Here is a 19,288-nt window from a genome sequence, read left to right as displayed (position 1 = left end):
TCGGCGGCGCGGCGTAACGTCACTTCCGGCGGCTGAACGCCCCCCCTGCATCACGTGGGCATGACCATAGACTTTGACCGCAAGGCTGGAGCCTTGGGAGGATTTGTCAGGCAGGCGGTCTAGTTTGGAATGGTTGGAGGAATAACAGTGTTTCCCGGCGGCATGAAAATGCCTTTGTTCAATTTAGCGCCAACCGTGGGCTGGGAAGGTGATTAGGTGACCTAGACTGACTGACTTTGCAACCTGAAATGAGTTTTGTTATGGGCATTTCTTTGCTGGAAAAAGATACACTCACCCCCCCAAAAATCTGCAGAAAGTGAAGGGAAGTCATAGCTTACACTGTAGCATTTTCAACACCACAAAATGCGTAAAATTGTGAATTGAACGTTCCTGAATTTATAACATTGAGTCGTCGTAGTGTTCCTGCCCTTATCCTAATAAGAAACTCCCTTCTGTAAGACCTTTCTCATCTCCAGCAGAAATGACCTTCTCCCCCACACACTTGGTTTTACTGCCACCAGGACCTTTTTACACAGACCTCTCTGAAGACACACAAACTTTATGCTTTAACTTTTATTCTTCCGTCATTACCCCCCTTTTTTGCAGCCACTAGCAGGAAGCGTAGGATTTGATAGACAAAAGGAAACTTTACGTTGAATAATAAACAACTCTTAATATATTATCTCTTCTATACAAAACTCTACATCCCACACTTAAACAGTTCTCTCACAACCACCTCTGACATGCACTGTCGTACTAACACCTCCCCTCTCCTTCCCCCAACTCTACTAGATAATTTCCCTATCTGCCCCACACAGGCATAGAACCAAATTTATATATCACACGTAAATCCACCTTTCTCACCCCAGATACTATTATAATGGCAGGGCCATTTGCTTTTGGCCATAGCTCTCCCTCCCCTAAACTGAAATATAGAGGTTATAATTTTGCATTGTAGGTGCATTTGCAACAGAAGGTTCTACAAGTTTTAAAACATACAGAAACTTATTGCAGATGATTTAAGAGGGACTGTGTGTGAATGTCCCCTTCTTGGCCCCACTGCCAGAGGGGCAGCCACAACAGAAAGGTTCACCACCCTCCAGGAGAACATCCATTAATCAACCAAGCTTTCTACCCACAGAGGGGGAAGTCTGTAGCATCCAACAGGCCCTGGAATGCCCTCCCAGAGACCATAAGATCGCTGCCTAAATATTGCTGGGATTGACATGACCCCAAATAGTAGCTTGCACTAATGAAATAGTGCATCACACCTCATAATGAATTCCTCACCTCTGAAATTGTTATCAAGAAACATTAGGGTGCTTTAGGGTGGATTCCTGCATTGAGCAGGGGGTTGGACTCGATGGCCTTGTAGGCCCCTTCCAACTCTGCTATTCTATGATTAACCAGCAGATGGACTTCAAATACTATGAGCTGCTAATTCTTTATCTCTTTATTAAAGTTAAGAGGTATTTTTCATACAGTACTTACATAGATAATCAAAGGCAAAAAGGCAACATTTCATTGCAATTATACCTAAGTATAGTATATATTCTATCATGTTCAGATTGGCAAATATTTTGTAGTGTTAAAACTCACTGCAATGTTACAATTAATGAGCCAAACATGCTACAACTTATCAGTGCATGAAACCGAGCTGTGATTCACTTCTTCTTCCTATCCTGCCTCAAAGGCTTGGGCCTAGTAACAACTGCTTTAAAACATAAAAACAGATTACCTAATTATATAGAAATAAAATTACTCTACATTTTCCTTACTCTGGTTGTTGAATCACTATTTAGATACTTTAAATTCAATGGATTTTGGCTAACTATCCAAGAATTGTTTTCTTGTCATGATTCTGTTTTAAATCACAAGAAAATAACTCCTGTTTTTAAGAGAGATCACACAATGGATAAAGGAACAGTTTTCCCAAGGTGCCTGTGTGTTTTATTGCATTCCTCAATGTCCTCCCATATAAAGTGCTCATATTTATTGAATTTATAAATATTGACCAGGATCCAGCAACCTGTGTGTGAGTTAAAAGCACTAATCTATGCATATGCAGGTCAGCATTTCCTAGCTGCTTCACCTGGAAATGGTGATCCCCAGAGCGTTAAGAGTGGCTTTTCAAGAACATAAGCAGGAAGGAGGGGGCGAAAAGCCCCAGTGCATACACAGAACACCATACCCTTTGGATCTAGGCTAATGTTCCTTTAAGAAAACCACCACCATAACTATATACGTTTTATATAACAACCTTGAAACTACAGCAGTATAGAACTCTCAGGTTTCTTTTTTATATTTTCCCCTCCTCAAGGCTTCTCTCTAAATCTTTGGATGATTGATATAAAATGCCCTGAGAAATATTTTCAGACACATTAAAGGCAAAACAAATAAAGTGGATGTGCAATGCCCACAAACTCCAGCTTCAGGTGATTGATTACAATATTTCCCTATCCTTCTAATGGTTTGCTGGTGTAAGTATTTAAACAACAGTCCAGTATCAGCTGAATCATGAACACTAATTTTAGACCATAACTTGCAGCCAGTACTTTCTATGTCTGGGTTTAGAAATATGTAATATACATCCATGGTCAATTCTCTACAGTAAATATAAGGGTGCAGTGGCATACCAGCGCTTCTTGCAAAAGTATATCAACACTGATTGAAATAAAACCTCTCGTCACAACTGTCTTGTTAGAGAGACACAGTGAGAAAGGTGGTGAAGGGCCTGCTGTGTGGTTGTGCACTCAGCACAGCATGGTGAAGAAAAAGGGGGAAATGTACATTATTACTACAGGAAGTTCCTGCACAGGTAAGATCATGGTCCAAGAGCATAAAAGCAGAATTACACTATGGGATATAAGAAGTGTGATAATAGTTAAGTTTCATGTTACATAATTTGGTACCTTATCAACACACTGTACATTTTGATACAGTATTTGTGTATTTCCATCCTATTATGCACAATAATTTTGATTGTAAGAGTTTTCTTGACAGAGGAGTCCTTTGACTTTCCCTAACATGAAATAGACTATCTCCTAGAACGTAGCAAACCTTCAACATTGTGAGGTACTATTTTGGCACCCAGGCAGAAATAGTGTCTTTTTTGCAATGCTCAAATATTTTAGGGACATATTCAAAGTTTCAACTGCTGTTGAAGGTCATGAAGTGATGCAGCACTGGACTGTAGTTTCTCTGTCACATGATCCTCATCTAATGTTTTGACCATTTCAGTCACTCCGTTGATTCCAAGTACACAAGGCATACTTAAAAACACTTCACAGTTTATATTGTAGCACCCCTAGAAAAGAAGAAAACATGCACATACAGACAACATATTATTGTTTATATACAATACTTGGACTTCGTTCACTCACAGGAGTATGAAAATTGTTGAGGTACTTGAAGCTGCAATCCTATGTACACTAACCTGGGAGTGAGCCAGGACTAGGCTTACTTCAGAATAAACACGCATATATTGCACTATAAATAGGATTACTGTATCCTGCAGGCCATACAGAGCAAGACTGAATATCTTTGGCTTCCAACTCACCTTGGTGCTTTAAAACTGAGCCAATAAGCAAGCAAAAACACTGTTCAGTTTTCTTTTTCACATCCATCCCTTACTTGCAATACAAATACTGACTGTAGAATGGTACTTCTGACATTTATTTAACCCAAAGAGGAAGCAAACCTAGCCTCCGTAGGGAAGAAGCATAATTGCAGTTTTCAAACTATTGCTGAAACCTAACCACAGACCCCATTCAGAGCCAGATAGTCACCAGCACTTCTATACTGGTGGCTACACACTTGTGCCTTTGTAATAGTACAGCTGTACCACATAAGAATACTGCTCCAACAAAGGCAAGAAGATCACTTCCAACCTCATTGCACCACACCTTATAGGTCTTTTTGGTGTACAAGAGCCACAACAGCTGATGCAAACCTGTACCACCCAGATCACAGCATGGGTAGGGATGCTTGTTTTGATAAAAAGGGATGAAAAGGATATAGCATCCATATTTGTTGTTATGTAAACAGCAGGTATGGGAAGCCAAAGCTGCTTTGGGAGTGTGGAAAGTGGAGAGGGAAAGTTTAATTCCGTCTTCCTCTCCCACAATCTCCATTAAAGAGGCCTCTCCGAAGCTAATATTTGCATTTCAAGGGAAGCTCGCATTGGCACCTATGGAGGCTGCCCCATGGTTGGTTTTTACATAATAAAAATATGCACGTTAATTGCATTTATGAAATTAATGTCGTCTTGTTGGCCCCGAAATGATATTTCCTATCCAATGAAATAAAGGTGGTTTGTTGCACATAATGGGCAGTATCCAATGCTACCTGTGCACTAGAAGGACCCACGACTAGCACAATAGGAAGCTAACAGATGCTGAAGCAAATGAAAATAAGCCAAAGTACTCATTTCTGGAACAGGGCAGATCAGCAGAGTTTGCAGAATGGAGCTCTGTTGATCTGTCCCCATTCCAGATACAAGCATTTCCAATTGTTTACAAGGTTGCTTTAGGAAGCACTAGTGTCCTGTTGCACTACTATGAACCCCACTGGCTCAACAAAAACAGTGGAAGTGTAGTGGCAGTATTAGATACTGCCCTATGGATTTACCTATTGCTTAATTCTATCTCACAGTATATTTTATTTTGAGGCCCATAACAGTATGTGTAATTTCAGAAATCTACGAATCAATGCTTGCTCTTTTACAAAGAGCAAAATCAGATTAGACTCATGCTTACCTTCACCATAGTTGATATGGAATGTACTTTCCTTTTATCATTCAATATACTGTCAGTCAGATCAGCTATTGACAGACCAACAGACCAGGATCTTTGGCCTTTTCCTTTCAGGACTTCGATGGCTCTACATAAAAGTAAAAACAAACAAATCCAAATGCACTTCCCTAGCAAGTAACATGACCTTTTTTTGTTCTGCATACTCATCTTTGAACATATCAACAAGTGTGGTTCAACTGATTTAGATACAGCAGAAAAATAAAATTGCTTTGTGTTAACTCAGATATAGATGAAAATGAACATTTAGGCTGCAATTCTACACTCACAAACCTGGGAGTAAGCCCCATTAAAGTCAGTGAGCCTGTTCAGAAAACATGCTAAGCCATGGTTAGGCTGCTAACCATTTTGCAGCAAATGGTTAGTGAACGTGTTTAAACCATGGTTATATATAGCCACCATGATTAGGAATGGTTCACATGGTACACTAAACCATAATGTTTAGCTCAAAATGTTTAACCTCCATGGCTTAGTGTGTCATATGAACAGAGTCAGTAAGACTTAGTTTTGAACAGACATTACTTCTGAATAGACATGCATAGGATTGTGTTGTAATATTTTTACCTGTTAGCCAATTGCTGCTGGGCGTTATGGTTTGCTAAATCTTCACCCTGATGATTTGTCACTGAATGAGAAGTGCTCCAGGCTGTCACTGAATAAGATAATTATGATCAATTTTATTTCAAAACATTTGATTTGATTTTAATAAGAATTTCACTTTAGAGTATGTGCTTTTTATTTTACTTTAAAATTAGACAATTAATAACAATTGTAGGATTCTATTCATAAATGTTTCTATTCTTCTGCCTCTTATAACTGTAGTCTGTGTTTTGCAATAAAGAGAGGAATCAACTTCTTCCCGCTTTCTGACTGCAGTTCATGATGTCTCTTCTCTTTTGTACATTAATCAAAGAGCTGGGGGAGGGGGATCCAGAACGCATTCTGTTAAGATTACTCAATAACCCAGCGCTACAGATACAAAAGAAAAGATATTGTGCCTGAGATTGTGTAAATGACCAAAAAACAAACACCCAAATATAAGAACATAAGAAGTGCTATGCTGGATAAGACCGAGGGTCCATCTATTCCAGCACTCTGTTCACGCAGTGGCCAACCAGCTGTCGACCAGGGACCAACAAAGCAGGACGTGGTGCAACAGCACCCTTCCACCCATGTTCCCCAGCAACTGGTGCACACAGGCGTACTGCCTCGGATACTGGAGGCAGCACATAACCATCAAGGCTAGTAGCCATTGATAGCATTCTCCTCCAGGAATTTATCCATCCCCTTTTAAAGCCATCCAAATTGGTGGCCATCACTACATCTTGTGGTAGTGAATTCCATAATTTATATTGTAAGCAATGAAAACTAGAACCTCAAAACACATAACTGGGAAAGCTGGCACTGCAGACAGACCCAAAATATTCCCCCTTCAATTTCTCCTCTAAACTATTCATTAACAAAATCACAACAATTTAAAGTTATGTCATGTCTCTATCTTCAGCACTTTGATTAAAAAGAAGAAAATTATGTTTTCTGAAAGGAAACTGCAACATCCCAATTCTAATACAAAATCCAAAGCAGATCTAAAATGTACAACACTAAATTACATGCCATAATTTTACCTTTGTTTTCCCCTTGTTCACCAATAATCCAGTTATCTTTGCCTCTGGTTTGGGCTTTCAACAGGTTTGTAATAATATATTGGAATCTCACTGAGTCTAGATTACAACCAATACCAATAACTCTGCTTTTAGGAAATCCACTCATCTTCCAGGACACATATGTCATTATTTCCACTGTACATTTGACAAAAATATATATAAAAAACATGAAGGTCTACAATTAAGTGAAAAAGTATAATGTTTTCATCAGTCATGTAGCAGATGCAAGAAACTAGATATCAGTAATTCTATTCATTTCAACAATGTAAAATCTCTGACTAATATCGTGACGGATCTTTTAGTAAGATTTGTAGCTTTTTACATTCCATTTTAAGCTTCAAAAGGTCTAGTACATTCATGTATCCAATACAACTGGGTAATCAAAATCACATTCTTTGTACACTGCTTTTGTTATTATTAGTTTTTTGTTATTATTTTGTTATTACTTTGTTGCACTCTTACAGATATTTTGCCATTACACCACCACAACATTTGTGTTTGAACTGCTGGACAGTTATCAGTTTACAAACTACGAAGCTTCAATCCTGCAAAATTGTATCTTTCTTTACTGGCCACTCCCAGAACATACACCAAGAAACTAAGCAAGTTTGCTTGGAAGTAAGTCCTTATGGATGGTATCCCAATTGGTGTCCTGCTGCTGATGGAAGGCAATGGGGAAGCTGACAATTTTCAGCAGTCCTCCTCCACCTTGCAGCCCCTCTAAATCCCCCTATCCCATTCTACTGATGGAAGCCTTCTGTCAGCAGAGGGACACCAATTGGATACCACCCACAGATTTCAGTTAGATTTTCCAATAAGTTATTTAGGATCACAGTCTTGCTATTTACTGATTCTTTGAGTAATAAGCAATGGGATTCAATCACACTATGTATTAAACATAGTTTTATATTAAAAAACACACCTTTGGAAACAAGAAAATACTGGTTTTTAAGGAATCTATCATTTGTCTAGAAGATAATGAGAAAGCACTAGTCCTTATAAATATCAACATAAACATATTTCCAACTAAGATTGTAGTGCCTGAGTTTGCTTTCCTTTTCCCCCTCCTCCTCCTCCCTCCCAATCCCCTTTCCTTTTGTGTCATGTCTTTTAGATTGTAAGCCTGTGGGCAGGGACTGTCAAGAAATACTTTTGTAAGCCGCCATGAGAGCCTTTTTTGGCTGAATGGCGGCATAAAAATACTTAAATAAATAAATAAATAAAATAAAAACATAGCATAAAATAGTTTAGAACAGGGAGCCTTCTAACAATACTCAAAATTATTCTCTAGTGGTTGAATATTACTACAAAGGGAGCACACCGTGCAGTCTCCATTAAGAAACATGCCTGTTAAGTAAAAGAATATTAATTACAAATAATATATCCAGGCCAGGACCAATAAATCATAAAGCTAAGCATTGTCATACCTGGTTGAGAAGCCACAAGCAGTACACTGTTTTGACTATAATGTGCTACTGATGGAATAATGCCTCTGAAGAGTTCCACATTGTTCTGTATGACATCCAGATAGGACTGAGCGTTGCCTAAAGAATTAACTGTAAGCACCACCACTTTTGAGTCTGCTGAGGCAGAAAAATCTAAGAGACACAAAGAAAGAATTGTAACCCATTTCTGCAAATGTCAAGGCTTGAGTGTCAGAGCTACTTCATTTTTTTTTTTTTAGAAAAGTCTATGAATTGGACATGTAGATTTTTGCTTCTCTATCTAGAGATACATGTTTGTTTGGGACTGCCTTATTTGAACACTAGTTGAGCCTGCCCAAGCATTAAGATCAGTGTCAGAGGCCATACTCTCTACGCTACCTCCAGTATCAGAGGCAGTAATTGCTGGGGAACATCGGCAGGAGGGTGCTGTTGCACTCATGCCCTGCTTGTGGGTTTCCAGTTGACAGCTAGTTGGCCACTGTGTGAACAGAATGCTGGACTAGCTGGATCCTTGGTCTGATCCAGCATGGCTCTTCTTATGCTCTTATGGCCTGCCAGCAAAAGAGATTAGGCTGGAAGGTACTAGGTAGAGCTTTTTCCAACACCTTTGGAATTCCCTCCCCAGGGAGATATGTATGGTCTCATCACTGGTGGCTTTTTAAACACAACTCTGAAGACACATTTATTCTAATCTGCATTTGGCTATAAAAAAAATCATTTGCTGCTGCTGCTGTATTTGTTGTATATCCGTGTTTGGTTGTAATTGTATATTTGTATTTTATAATACTATAAATGACCTTCTGAGGACAATGCACCCTGAAAGGTGAGTCAAAACTCTTTTAAAAAAATAACAATTTACATATGTGTAGGATCATCCACACATTACAATCTGCAAATAACGGTCATAAATAATAAATAATAAATGTATGAGTAAGCAAATTCCTAAGTGGACATGCCTTCCCTATAAGAATTTTGTAACTTGCAGAGCAGTCCTTATAGCAAATGCTTCAGCTTACAATGTATTTCAATTAGATGATGCTTAATTTGCAAGGGGCAAGCTTAACTATGAAAGAGCACAGAACAAAAGCGGTATGTGGCTTTTTTCACTAATTTAGCACTGAACTTCTACATTCTCATGCTTGAAAATATTACTGCCAAAAGTGAAACATTCTCACCAACAATTCTGAGAATTACTTGGAAAGGTCACATACACAAACTAAACAAATTACCTCTACTGATTTCAACCTTTGGCAGGGCAAAGATTTCCAGGTCCATTGTTCCTCCTTTCATTGTGCCTTCTGAGCAGTCCAAGACAACTACCTTGTCAGCAACACCCTGCATAGATTTTACAAAAGAAAAGAAAAAGTTCTTCATCCAAGAAAAATATGGACTTGTATTCTGGAGAGAAATCCATGGGATTCAATCCAAACAGGATACTAACAGTACTACAAAAACAGAAAGAAACTTGTACAATATATTTTATGTCAAATTCCAAAACATTAAAGCAAAAACAATTGGTGCAATCAGTGTCTACTCTGAAGTCAGTCCCATTATCCTAAATAAAGCCTCTGGTAACAGAATTCATTAAGATTCAATTCCAACTCAGAAGCCTCTCACAAAAATCTTAAGCCATGAAAGCTAATGCGAGAATGAATGTATTCATCTGTAAGGTGCTACAACAGGCTAGCAGGTCTACTCTCCTGAAAATTGTACTTCATAGTTCTTGCACAAGCTGCCAAACTAGTATCATGTGATCCTGAAGCCAGCTACAGCCAGAATATATCTTTTCTAGGCTTATTCTATAGCTTATAACTGGCTGAGGACCATGTCAATTTATTCATCAAACACAGATGGCAGGGATCCATAAAGGTACTTTTAGTTATGCTTAAGGCTCGGATGGAGTGAGGAATTGTTAAAGTTTTCTCCCTCTGAACAGTACGCTCCAATGCCATATCACAAACTATTTTTGAAACACACTCAGTTGCCAAGTAGGTTTTCAATGTGGCATCAGGAATCTCATTTGAGAAGCTGAAGTCCAAGCTAATGGAACTAATCATGGATCTTTGGATTCAAACCAGTGGATTCAATATTTTCCAATAATTTCCAATGTTGCATTATGAAATATTTTGATCAGTTACCTATCTGGCTTTTAAACTACAGATAAATCTGTAAGTATTACTCCAATATAAGTGATATTTTGAGGATATTCAATCAAGACAACAGTTCTTCCTACAAAATTCTTTAGATAAGGGATTTCTTATTTGGAAAACACGTCTGAAGACATGAACAACAATGACATCAGTACTTGATCAGTCTCTCACTGCACAATTTTAGGGCCTATTCTCACACTGTTCTCACACATGGAAGTCATTTCAATCAACCTGACATGACTTCTACTAGCAGCTGCTATGGCTGAGGTGGTCACATGCATACTGATGTTACACGCAAAAAACAGTTGGGCTAGACGGGGGCGTTTAGCACTCTACTGAGGCAGTAGCTTTTCGAGTGCTTGTGATAGCAAGTTTAAAGTCAGTTCAGGCTGACTTCAGTGGGAGCCATTGCACAGCTAGAAGTCAGCACAAGCTTACTAAGAACTATGGTTGCCCTGTGCTGAGAGCTTGTGCAAATATTTATTTTATTTGATTTATTTAAAACATTTGAATCCCGCGCTATATCACTAAGGTCTCAGGGCGGCGTACAGATTAAATCATACAATATAAAACAATAAATATACACAGCTAAAAACAAATTAAACCATTAATCAAGTTAAAACCAGTATATAATTTAAAAGCAGTAAAAACAATTAAAACAGTTAAAATAGAACCTTACAGTGCAATCCTATGGATATTTACTCAGAACAAGTTCCACTACATTCAATGGGGCTTACTCTCAGATATGTATAGGACTTACCTGGGAGTAAGTGTGGTGTTACACCCCACAAGTCAATTCCAAATGTATGTCTGCAGTTTGTAAGTCTGTGGTTTTTAGAATGTTGGCCTGAGTGGGCGGAGTTACAATGTCTTGGGAGGGGGGAGGAATGATATATAAGGGAATGACTGAGGGGATTGTGAGTTCTTGTTCTTGTCCTTTTCAGGAAAGCTTTTCAGGGAGACTTGTTAGGTACTCTTAGAGTCTGTAGTGCTCTCTGTATTTATGGTACTTAAGTTCTGGGAAATTTGAGAGTCAGTGTAGTGAGTGGTGTCTTTAGAGTGTGGTGTGCACGTAGTGGAAGTATATTAATCAATAGTGAGAATAAAGAAAGTTCAAGAGTGATTGTGTGAGAAAAAGGAAAGCGCGAATGTGAGAGTGACAGGATTGTATGGAAGGTTTCAAAAAGGTTTTTAAATGTTGTTATTTGAAACAAAGCTTATGAACTTTTAAAAATAAATTTTGATTGTTTTAAAACTACCACAAAAATCCCACGTGTCTGTTTGGCGTTTATCATCTTAAGTTTACACATTCAGCACCCACTCTGACAATCATTCACCTAAGCAGATATAACTCACAGCGCATTATTATATACATTAAAATCCATTCTCCATTTTAAACCACTTTCTCCACATAGTTTGGAGGAAGGTGGGCTTTATCCCTTGCCTCTGACGTACCAAGTGGTGGTGCTTGGCTTGAGCAGGGAGTAGCCTCGGCCAGGTCTGGTGTTCAGAGCCTGTGTCGCCCCATAAGAAGTGGTGGCAGACGTGAGGTCTGGTGTTCAGAGCCTGTATCGTGGCAGTAAGCTCCATTGACCACAGTGGGTCTTTTAAAAAAAATAAAACATCTGTAGGATTGCACTGGTACTATGTAAACATCCATAGGATTGCACTGTTAATCTGTAATCAATCAATCATTCAATCAATTGCTTCCAGTCCTATATTCTCCATAAATATATGTTATGGAGAAAAGTATACTTCGTGCATATGTTCCTATATATTTTCAAGAATAATTTCTTTTATCCCAGTTTGAAACTATTACTGAAAGAATGATAATGCTACTTTCTTATGAAGTACATACCTTTGCTGAAATAGCCAGTGCACAAGCGAGGCCCAGATCCCCTGCTCCAATCACTGTAACTTTGTTAAGTCCTCCATTGTTTTTCTTCCCATCTCCCCTTGACTGTATGTTGCTTTCACCTAAAATAATATATGGCAGGTTATATAAATAGATCTGAAAATTGTAAACTCCAAAGTTGCATGAAAAATATCGGCTGATGAAACAAAAGATTAACTGCAATAATGGCAGTCTGTGAAGGGTGCTTCCAAGATGAGGCTTCATGGAAATTTATGTAGGGGTCCAGACACCGTCATTTTCTACTCATGTCCCTCCTATGTCTTCTTACAGCTTTTTCTATCTCTTCCCTTAATGCAGAAAATCCATTAAGGGGAAAAGACTGGAACAGCTGTACAATGCCTTAAGATTGCTAATGCTAAGAGTCCTCTGTCTGGAAGCATCCAAGGCCAAACAAACAGCATATAGCCTGATCCTATGCATGTATGTTTACTTGGAGGTAAGTCCTACTGTGTTCAATACATCCCACCCACAAGCCCTCTCTATAACCACTTTCCACCACCTGACCAATATTCTGCAATGCATTCAGTAGTGCCCTAACACAGGGATGGGGAAAATTTTCAGGGCTGGACAAGGGACTCCATTGCATCAGACCCGCTCTGGATGCTACAGTGTAGCATGGCACTGGACTGGACTCTTAAAGGAAAACCCAAAGCAAAGGTCATCAACATATGACATATTGCTATTATGAATACTGGATACAAAGTTTCCAACAAAGATACACACCTTCAGTGATTTTTGCAATATAAGTGAGCAGCTCCAATTGTCTGGCTGCATCCGAAGATGATAATGAGTACAGAGGGAGCTCCTCTTCAAATTTTGTAATCATTTCCTTTAACAACCCTATGATCATTGACTGTGGCTGAAATACATACATCAATACATCAATAATGAGAACCATGTTTCAGGTAACAATCTTCTACTTACAAAAAAAAAAAATTCAGAAAAGGATAACGGCAGCCTTTCATGCCTCTCAATTGACTGAAAATATGAGGCATTCTAATACAATTTTTGTGCACGTAGAAATACAGGAAAGTTTCTAAAATTAGTATTTTGTTCTTCCTGAGCCAGTTCTCAATTTCCCCCCACAATCTAGTGTAACAAAGAATCCAAGATTGAGGATATATATTTATAAACATAAGAAGAGCCATGCTGGATCAGACCAAGGGTCCGTCTAGTCCAACATTCTGTTTACACAGTGGCCAAACAGCTATCAACGGGAGATCCATAAGCAAGACATGAGTGCAACAGCATCCTCCCACCCATGTTCCCCAGCAACTGGTGCACATAGGCATACTGCCTCTGATAAAGGCTTGGACAGGGGCACAAGAGGACAGGGACCCATCCCAAAGATGTTTCTGATGGCAAGCTTCTACTTTCCCCCTTATAAGTGAATGGTTGCCAATAGGGCAGAAGTAAAGCACTTTGCTTGGAGACAGCACTGGGCAAAATCTGCTTTTTGTCCCTTAGTGACAGGGATCCTCACTACATGCATACACACACACTCATAATAACAAGTTTTTGCTAGTCAGATAAATTGTTTCTCTTTTATCCTGTGTTTTGTGTGTGCATGCAATTATATATGGAAGAATGAGTGCACTTCTTAAAAGGTATATATTTATACAATTAAGGTATAATATATACATGATGTTAAGTAAAGAATGAGGCAAAAATTGTCAACTGATTTTAATAAAATAATGAATAACATTTTATGTAATGCATACACATAGTCCTTACATGGCTCCAGTTTTGTAAATATGGCAAGTAGATCCTTCCACGGGCATCTATGTGTTTTCCTACAGAAATCCCCATGCTTGTAGTGGGCTTCAAGAAGCAAATTGGAGGCGTAAAAGGATAAGAATCTAAAATCCATAGGCAAATTGGAATGTTATATGAATTACCTGTCAAAATACAAAACAGATTGATATGAATAATCACTGCTTCTTGACTGGCTATGTAAAATTTCCACATTTCACATTTAATTTTTAGCCCGGGGTGAACAAACTTCAGACATCCTGGATCTACTTTGCTTTCTTTAATAATTCCAAGGTCCACCAATGAGAGCCATGTGAAAATTAGTAGTGTAGGGAGCAATCCTATGCCCACCCCCAGACAGTGTCTGGAATAGTTCAGTTTCTAGGCTCCAAGGTCAGAAACAGGGCTCCAGCCTCAGAGCCACAAAACCTCTTTCCCTGCACTCTGCCCCTCATAGCCAGTGCAGAGGAAACTGCACCAGCTACCTCTCTGTGCTCAGAAAATGGTGGCAGGAAAAAGGGGGCATTGCTAGGGGTGGGGAGGGGAGGATTCTGGGATGACTGTGATAGAGCTGCCCAACCTCCTTCCCTCCTTTTCCGAGGCACCACTACTAAACGGTGAAATCACCCATCTGGCAGAAATGCAGGGCAACTGGAGCAAAGAGGCGATCCCGCCCTGAATGGGATACTTGGCAGCCTCTGAGTTTGGAGGCTGACAGCACTGCACATAGGATTGAGCCCTAAGAAGAGCAGACATATACATAGAAGGAACAGGTCGCCTCCAAACATGTGTTCAGTCGAGGAATTTGTTTTCAGTACTAGTACAAAGCTCACAGTTTTTTCTCACAAAAGTCAACTCCTGGTTCCCACCCCTGAACCCATTTTCTTTGTTTCAGCAGCCTAATTTAGCGGAGGAAAGCCTTTTTGTTGTTTTAATTAAATGTTGTTGCTATTCTACACTTGGACTTTTGTATCAGAAAGATATATTACTTATTTAAAGGATTTATATGCAGCCCTTCAATATAAATATTTTCAGGGCAGTGTACAAATATAAATATAAATTTAAAATAATAAAATTTAAAAAATGGCAGATGAAAGCAGCACAGCAAAAGTTAAAAGACCTGGAATATAAAAAAAGGTAATTGCCACTGGAAAGACATAAGAGTAGGTGTCAGGTGAGCCTAGGAAGAGCATACTAGAGTCGGAGTGCCATAACTGAGAAGGTCCTTTCCCTGATCGCCAATCCACCTCACTTCAGATAGTGAGAGGAAGGGCCTCAGAAGGTGATCTCAGTCTACTGAGATTAAGAATCACTCTCTCTCAGCGCCAGTGACTATATAACCAAAACAGAACTACTAAGAAAGAAGACTTATATACGTATAAGCATGGTAAATTTTGAAGTGCAGTCACTCATCATGACCATGCCCCCACCAAAGAAAGTCCAAAATGCAGGCAACAGCATTCATCTCTTTCTCTCTCTCTCTGTGTGTGGGTGTGTTGCATGTACATATCTGTGTGTCTGTGTACATACATATGCATGTCCGTGTGTATATAAAAACACACACCCTCCAAAGAACATAACAATAGTGTACCTATTTTTTAAGGTATCAACTGACTATCATAGAATAGTAAGCTGGCGAAGGGACACTGTAGTGGGTAATGTGTTGGAGTTTGCCTGGAGAGAAAGGGAAAGATAGGGATACAACATGGCCCCAAACAGCATAAGACTGTCAGCTCAAGTTTTTTGAGGACTTTCTTTTGCCAGCACCTTATAGAAACATTTTATCACTAAGTCAACAAATCAGTTCTAGGAATTTTTATCTTCGTCAGAAGCAGGTCTTTTATAAAGTCAACGGGTTTTAATTGCCCATGGGTCAATTGGCCGTTCAAGACCAAGCCATCTCAAAATGCATTGCGTTACAACAGGATAGCTCACAATGAGGACTTTCAGATGGGGTGGGGGAAACACGTTTCCTTACCATTGCTCTGCTTCCTGGTTCTCATCCAGAGCAGAATTGCACTGAGAAAAGAGCAGCAACCACATGGCCTGTACATTTCAATGGGATGGCATCCTCTAGTGGGAATTTTATAGTGCAACCTTGCCTTCACATGGCAGGAAATCCTGAGAAACCTGACATATCACAGAAGAGTCGGGTTTTCTGAGGTTTATTTTGTGATGCTAAAACTGGGGAAAGGAGCAAGAGGCACGCAGGAGGCTCACAGCGTCATCAAAATGACCTGTGAACATGTGAGTGGCCAGTCACAAGTGTGCTATAAATGGCTTGTTTAAAGAAAACCCATTCCTCTCCAGCTACCTTGAAGACTGTAGCTAAAGTCAGAGGGAATAGAGAAGTCTAGGAGCAGGGAGGTAGTAGCTGTCGTTGGCAATCAAAAAGTCCCAGCACTTCCACCCTCAGAGAGGCCTGGTTCCACTACACCACTGAGCATGGACTTCTGAGGTTTGCAGAAGTTCAAAAAACGTTCCTTTAAAAACCTTTTTTAGAAATAGCCCACGTGGAATTGGTATGTTAGTTGCTATCAAAAGCTATGAATTTAGAGTTTCAGTTGGAAAAGAACAACTGAAAATTAGGGAGGAGAGGGGTAGCAGGGAAAGGGCCATGACTGTCCCACTGAAACCCTTAGCAGGAGCACTACTGTTAGGACAGGAGGTGAGAATACATTGGCCCTGTTCAGAAGATACCTTAAACAATGGCCTTAAACATAGTGCTTAAGCCAAAAAGCCTTAAGCACGGTAGTTAAAGTTGTGATTTAAGGTGTCTTCTGAACAGGGCCACTGTAACATTTCGCTGCAAGTCCTACTTGCAATTCCTAATTTATTATTAGGAATCAAACAACTGGATATCAATAAGTACAAAAATAATTTGTTGAACTTACCCTGATATTTCACTGGAATAGTGCCACTAAAATTCAAAAGGTCTTTCTGGGACCCGTCTTTGAAAGCTGAAATTCATAACATAGATTTGTATGTGTATGTGGATTTCATCTTTCCCTTTAAAATATTATTAATATGGCACTTATATTACTGCAGCATTCACATTTTATATCAGAACTAAGTAACTGATTTATTTCTTTATCTGTTTTATTAAGGGTGTAATCCTGTGCATGTTTAGACAGAAATAAGTGCTACAGTTCCTAGCATACCCCAGCCAGCTGTGGAATGCTGGGAGTTGTAGGATCTCTTTTCTGTCTAAACATCCATAGGACTGTAACCTTAAACATTTGTTCCCCGGTTTTCTTTTTAAAAAAGCATCAAAGGGGCATTCAATTTTTTTAAAAAAGCAATCAAAGCAGAACTTCAAAAAAATCAATACTGCAAAATATAAAAAGCAGCTTGTAAAATACAATGTCATATAAAATACAACACAAAAGCAATAAGAAACAAATTAAAAGAAGCAGCAGCAAACCAATACAATTTGTACTGGAGATAAAACAAAGAGTATAACAGCAAAAAGTGATCAATAACTACTGAAAGTTTCTAAACTTTACACATGGTCATTAAGTCTGCAATCCTATACTCAGCTGGGAATAAGCCACTAAAATTAGTGGGATTGCTTCCGATTAAACATGTATAGGATTGCACCATCAAGCTTTAACTGTGTGTACATTTACCTGTGCTGACAGCTGAAGGTCTAGTAAATATGTTAGGATTATAAATAGTAAATATACAGGACTGTCAACAGTGAGTGCAAGTAGATGGAGTTTAATTCCTTATTTGAATTTATTTGCTCTGACTACTAGTCAAATCTATGTATAAAATCACTAAAAGAAGAGCAAGATTCTCACACAAACTGTTTATCAAGTGGCCAAACTAGGTATTCTTACTATAGGTGTCCATGGTGAATGTGATGTTTGGATACAACTCATTTACACTCTTCAGCTCTTCTATGGTCAGATCTCGGAATTTGTACTGGAGACAAGACAAAGAAAATGTTATTTTAAGGAACTTTATTTTGACGTATTGCAGCATTTAAAACTTGCCATCGTTATTGAGTAGAAATCCTAAACATATGCAAGTTTAAGTCTCCGAATTACTGGTTTGGTGGAACTCTGATTCACTTCAGTGTCAGTGCATACAACCCACATAATTTCAGAATTAGACTGTAGTTAAGTCATCCCCAGCCTGGTACTCTCCAGATGTTTTTGTCTACAACTTCCAGAATTCCTCACCATTGGCCATATTGGCAGGGACTGATGGTAGTTGAAGTCCAAAACATCAGGAAAGCACTAGGTTGGGGAAGACTGCTGTAGATTTATTTATCAAAGAGTACGCTCTACTAGTTGGCAAGCAATTTTCACGTTACACCTAGGAGAACTGCTGGAGCAAAGAAAAATGTAATGGCGGAGCTCCTGTGGACCAACACGGCTTACAGTGCAGCCCTATGTGTGTCTATTCAGAAGTAACTCCTATTAAGTTATTATTGCGTTTATATTCCGCCCTTTTTCCTCCAAGGAACCCAAGGCGGTGTACATAATCCTCCTCCTCCTCTCCACTTTATCCTCACAACCACCACCCTGTGAGGTAGGTTGGGCTGAGAGTGTGTGACTGGCCCAAAGTCACCCACTGGGTTTCCATGGCTGAGTGAGGACTAGAACCTGGATCTCCAGACTCCCAGTCCAACACTTCAGCCACTACACCACACTGGCTCGGTGGGGCTTACTTCTAGTAAGTGGATTACAGATTACACATATTGGTTGTATCCAAGGTTGGCCTTGTTTTAAGCGCCATTCATTTCAACGGATGTACTCGGAGTAGGACGAAGATGGGATACAGTTCTACGGGCGGGCACTGAAGTTGTCCTGAGCCCGCGGGCTCAGCGAGCCAAGGCTGAACCACAGCGTTAAGATGTTTTACAGTAGCGATAAAACCCTCTTACGCAAATGGAATTGGCCCGGCGCAGGAGCCGGCGAGATCATGCCCCAGCGTAACGCGCTATCATCACCCCCCCCCCCCCCGGGCCAGGCAACAGCCGTGCCAAGAACTTCTCCATCGCTAAACAGAAAGGAAGCGCTAGGAGGGGCCGTTGAATTCCGTTGGTCTCTTCGCTCCCCTCCCGCCTCATCCAAGAGAGGGGTGTGTGTGAGTGAGGGGTGTCCCTGGGTCAGCGCGCACGCCGAGAGGAACGTCCCGACTTGCTCGCGCCTGCCCGCTTGCCTTGCTCAGCCATTTCCTCAGCTTGTCCTCAGAGAATTCCATGGCTCGCGCCCGTCCAAAACCCCAGCGTCGCTTCCTGTTTGTCCCTATCAAACGGGGGGGGGGGGGGGGGAAGAGAGAGAGAGAGAGAGACGGCAAGCGGCAAGGAACAACACAAACCAAGCACTTCGCAAGGGAGGGCAACCCAAAGCCTCTCCCTTTCCTCCGCCCCCAATTAGGTATGAGTAACACCAGGAAGCCACTCAGCGCTGCACCTTCCGGGAGAACTGGACACGGCGGGCTGTGGCTAGTGGAGGCTGGTGACTCCGGTGTCAGTGGGACAGTAAATCCGTTCTGGGTTTCAGTCAGAAGCAACTAGAATTCTAAAGGAGCAGCTCAA

The 19,288-nt window shown here is 40.1% G+C and overlaps 1 protein-coding gene across 1 annotated transcript; it reads right to left on the bottom strand.

The window, feature by feature from the left end:
- Positions 1-3,029: 3,029 nt before the first annotated feature.
- UEVLD (UEV and lactate/malate dehyrogenase domains) lies at positions 3,030-18,990 on the bottom strand. The gene is made up of 12 exons (XM_063117182.1): positions 18,910-18,990; positions 17,580-17,664; positions 16,632-16,697; positions 13,720-13,883; positions 12,709-12,844; positions 11,929-12,047; positions 9,150-9,255; positions 7,903-8,073; positions 6,437-6,610; positions 5,376-5,463; positions 4,758-4,881; positions 3,030-3,307 (listed from the first exon to the last, which is right to left on the bottom strand). Exons 1-12 carry the CDS (start codon positions 18,949-18,951, stop codon positions 3,143-3,145), a joined length of 1,440 nt encoding a protein of 479 aa, XP_062973252.1. The 5' UTR covers positions 18,952-18,990; the 3' UTR covers positions 3,030-3,142.
- Between the last annotated feature and the right edge of the window lie 298 nt (positions 18,991-19,288).

This window comes from Elgaria multicarinata, chromosome 2 (genome assembly GCF_023053635.1).
Source record: "Elgaria multicarinata webbii isolate HBS135686 ecotype San Diego chromosome 2, rElgMul1.1.pri, whole genome shotgun sequence".
In the NCBI taxonomy this organism is placed as follows: Eukaryota; Metazoa; Chordata; class Lepidosauria; order Squamata; family Anguidae; genus Elgaria; species Elgaria multicarinata.
Note: the sequence above shows the minus strand (reverse complement) of the source record. Positions and strands in the feature narration are given on the sequence as shown.

Bases quoted from the DNA above. Each gene is read 5' to 3' on its own strand.
- UEVLD (XM_063117182.1), bottom strand. From the start codon at position 18,951: ATGGAATTCTCTGAGGACAAGCTGAGGAAATGGCTGAGCAAG. The intron at 16,698-17,579 runs GTAAGAATACCT...TATGAATTTCAG, and splicing joins ATTCACCATGGACACCTATA to CTTTCAAAGACGGGTCCCAG. The intron at 4,882-5,375 runs GTAAAAATATTA...ACTTTTATGTAG, and splicing joins CAGCAGCAATTGGCTAACAG to AGCCATCGAAGTCCTGAAAG.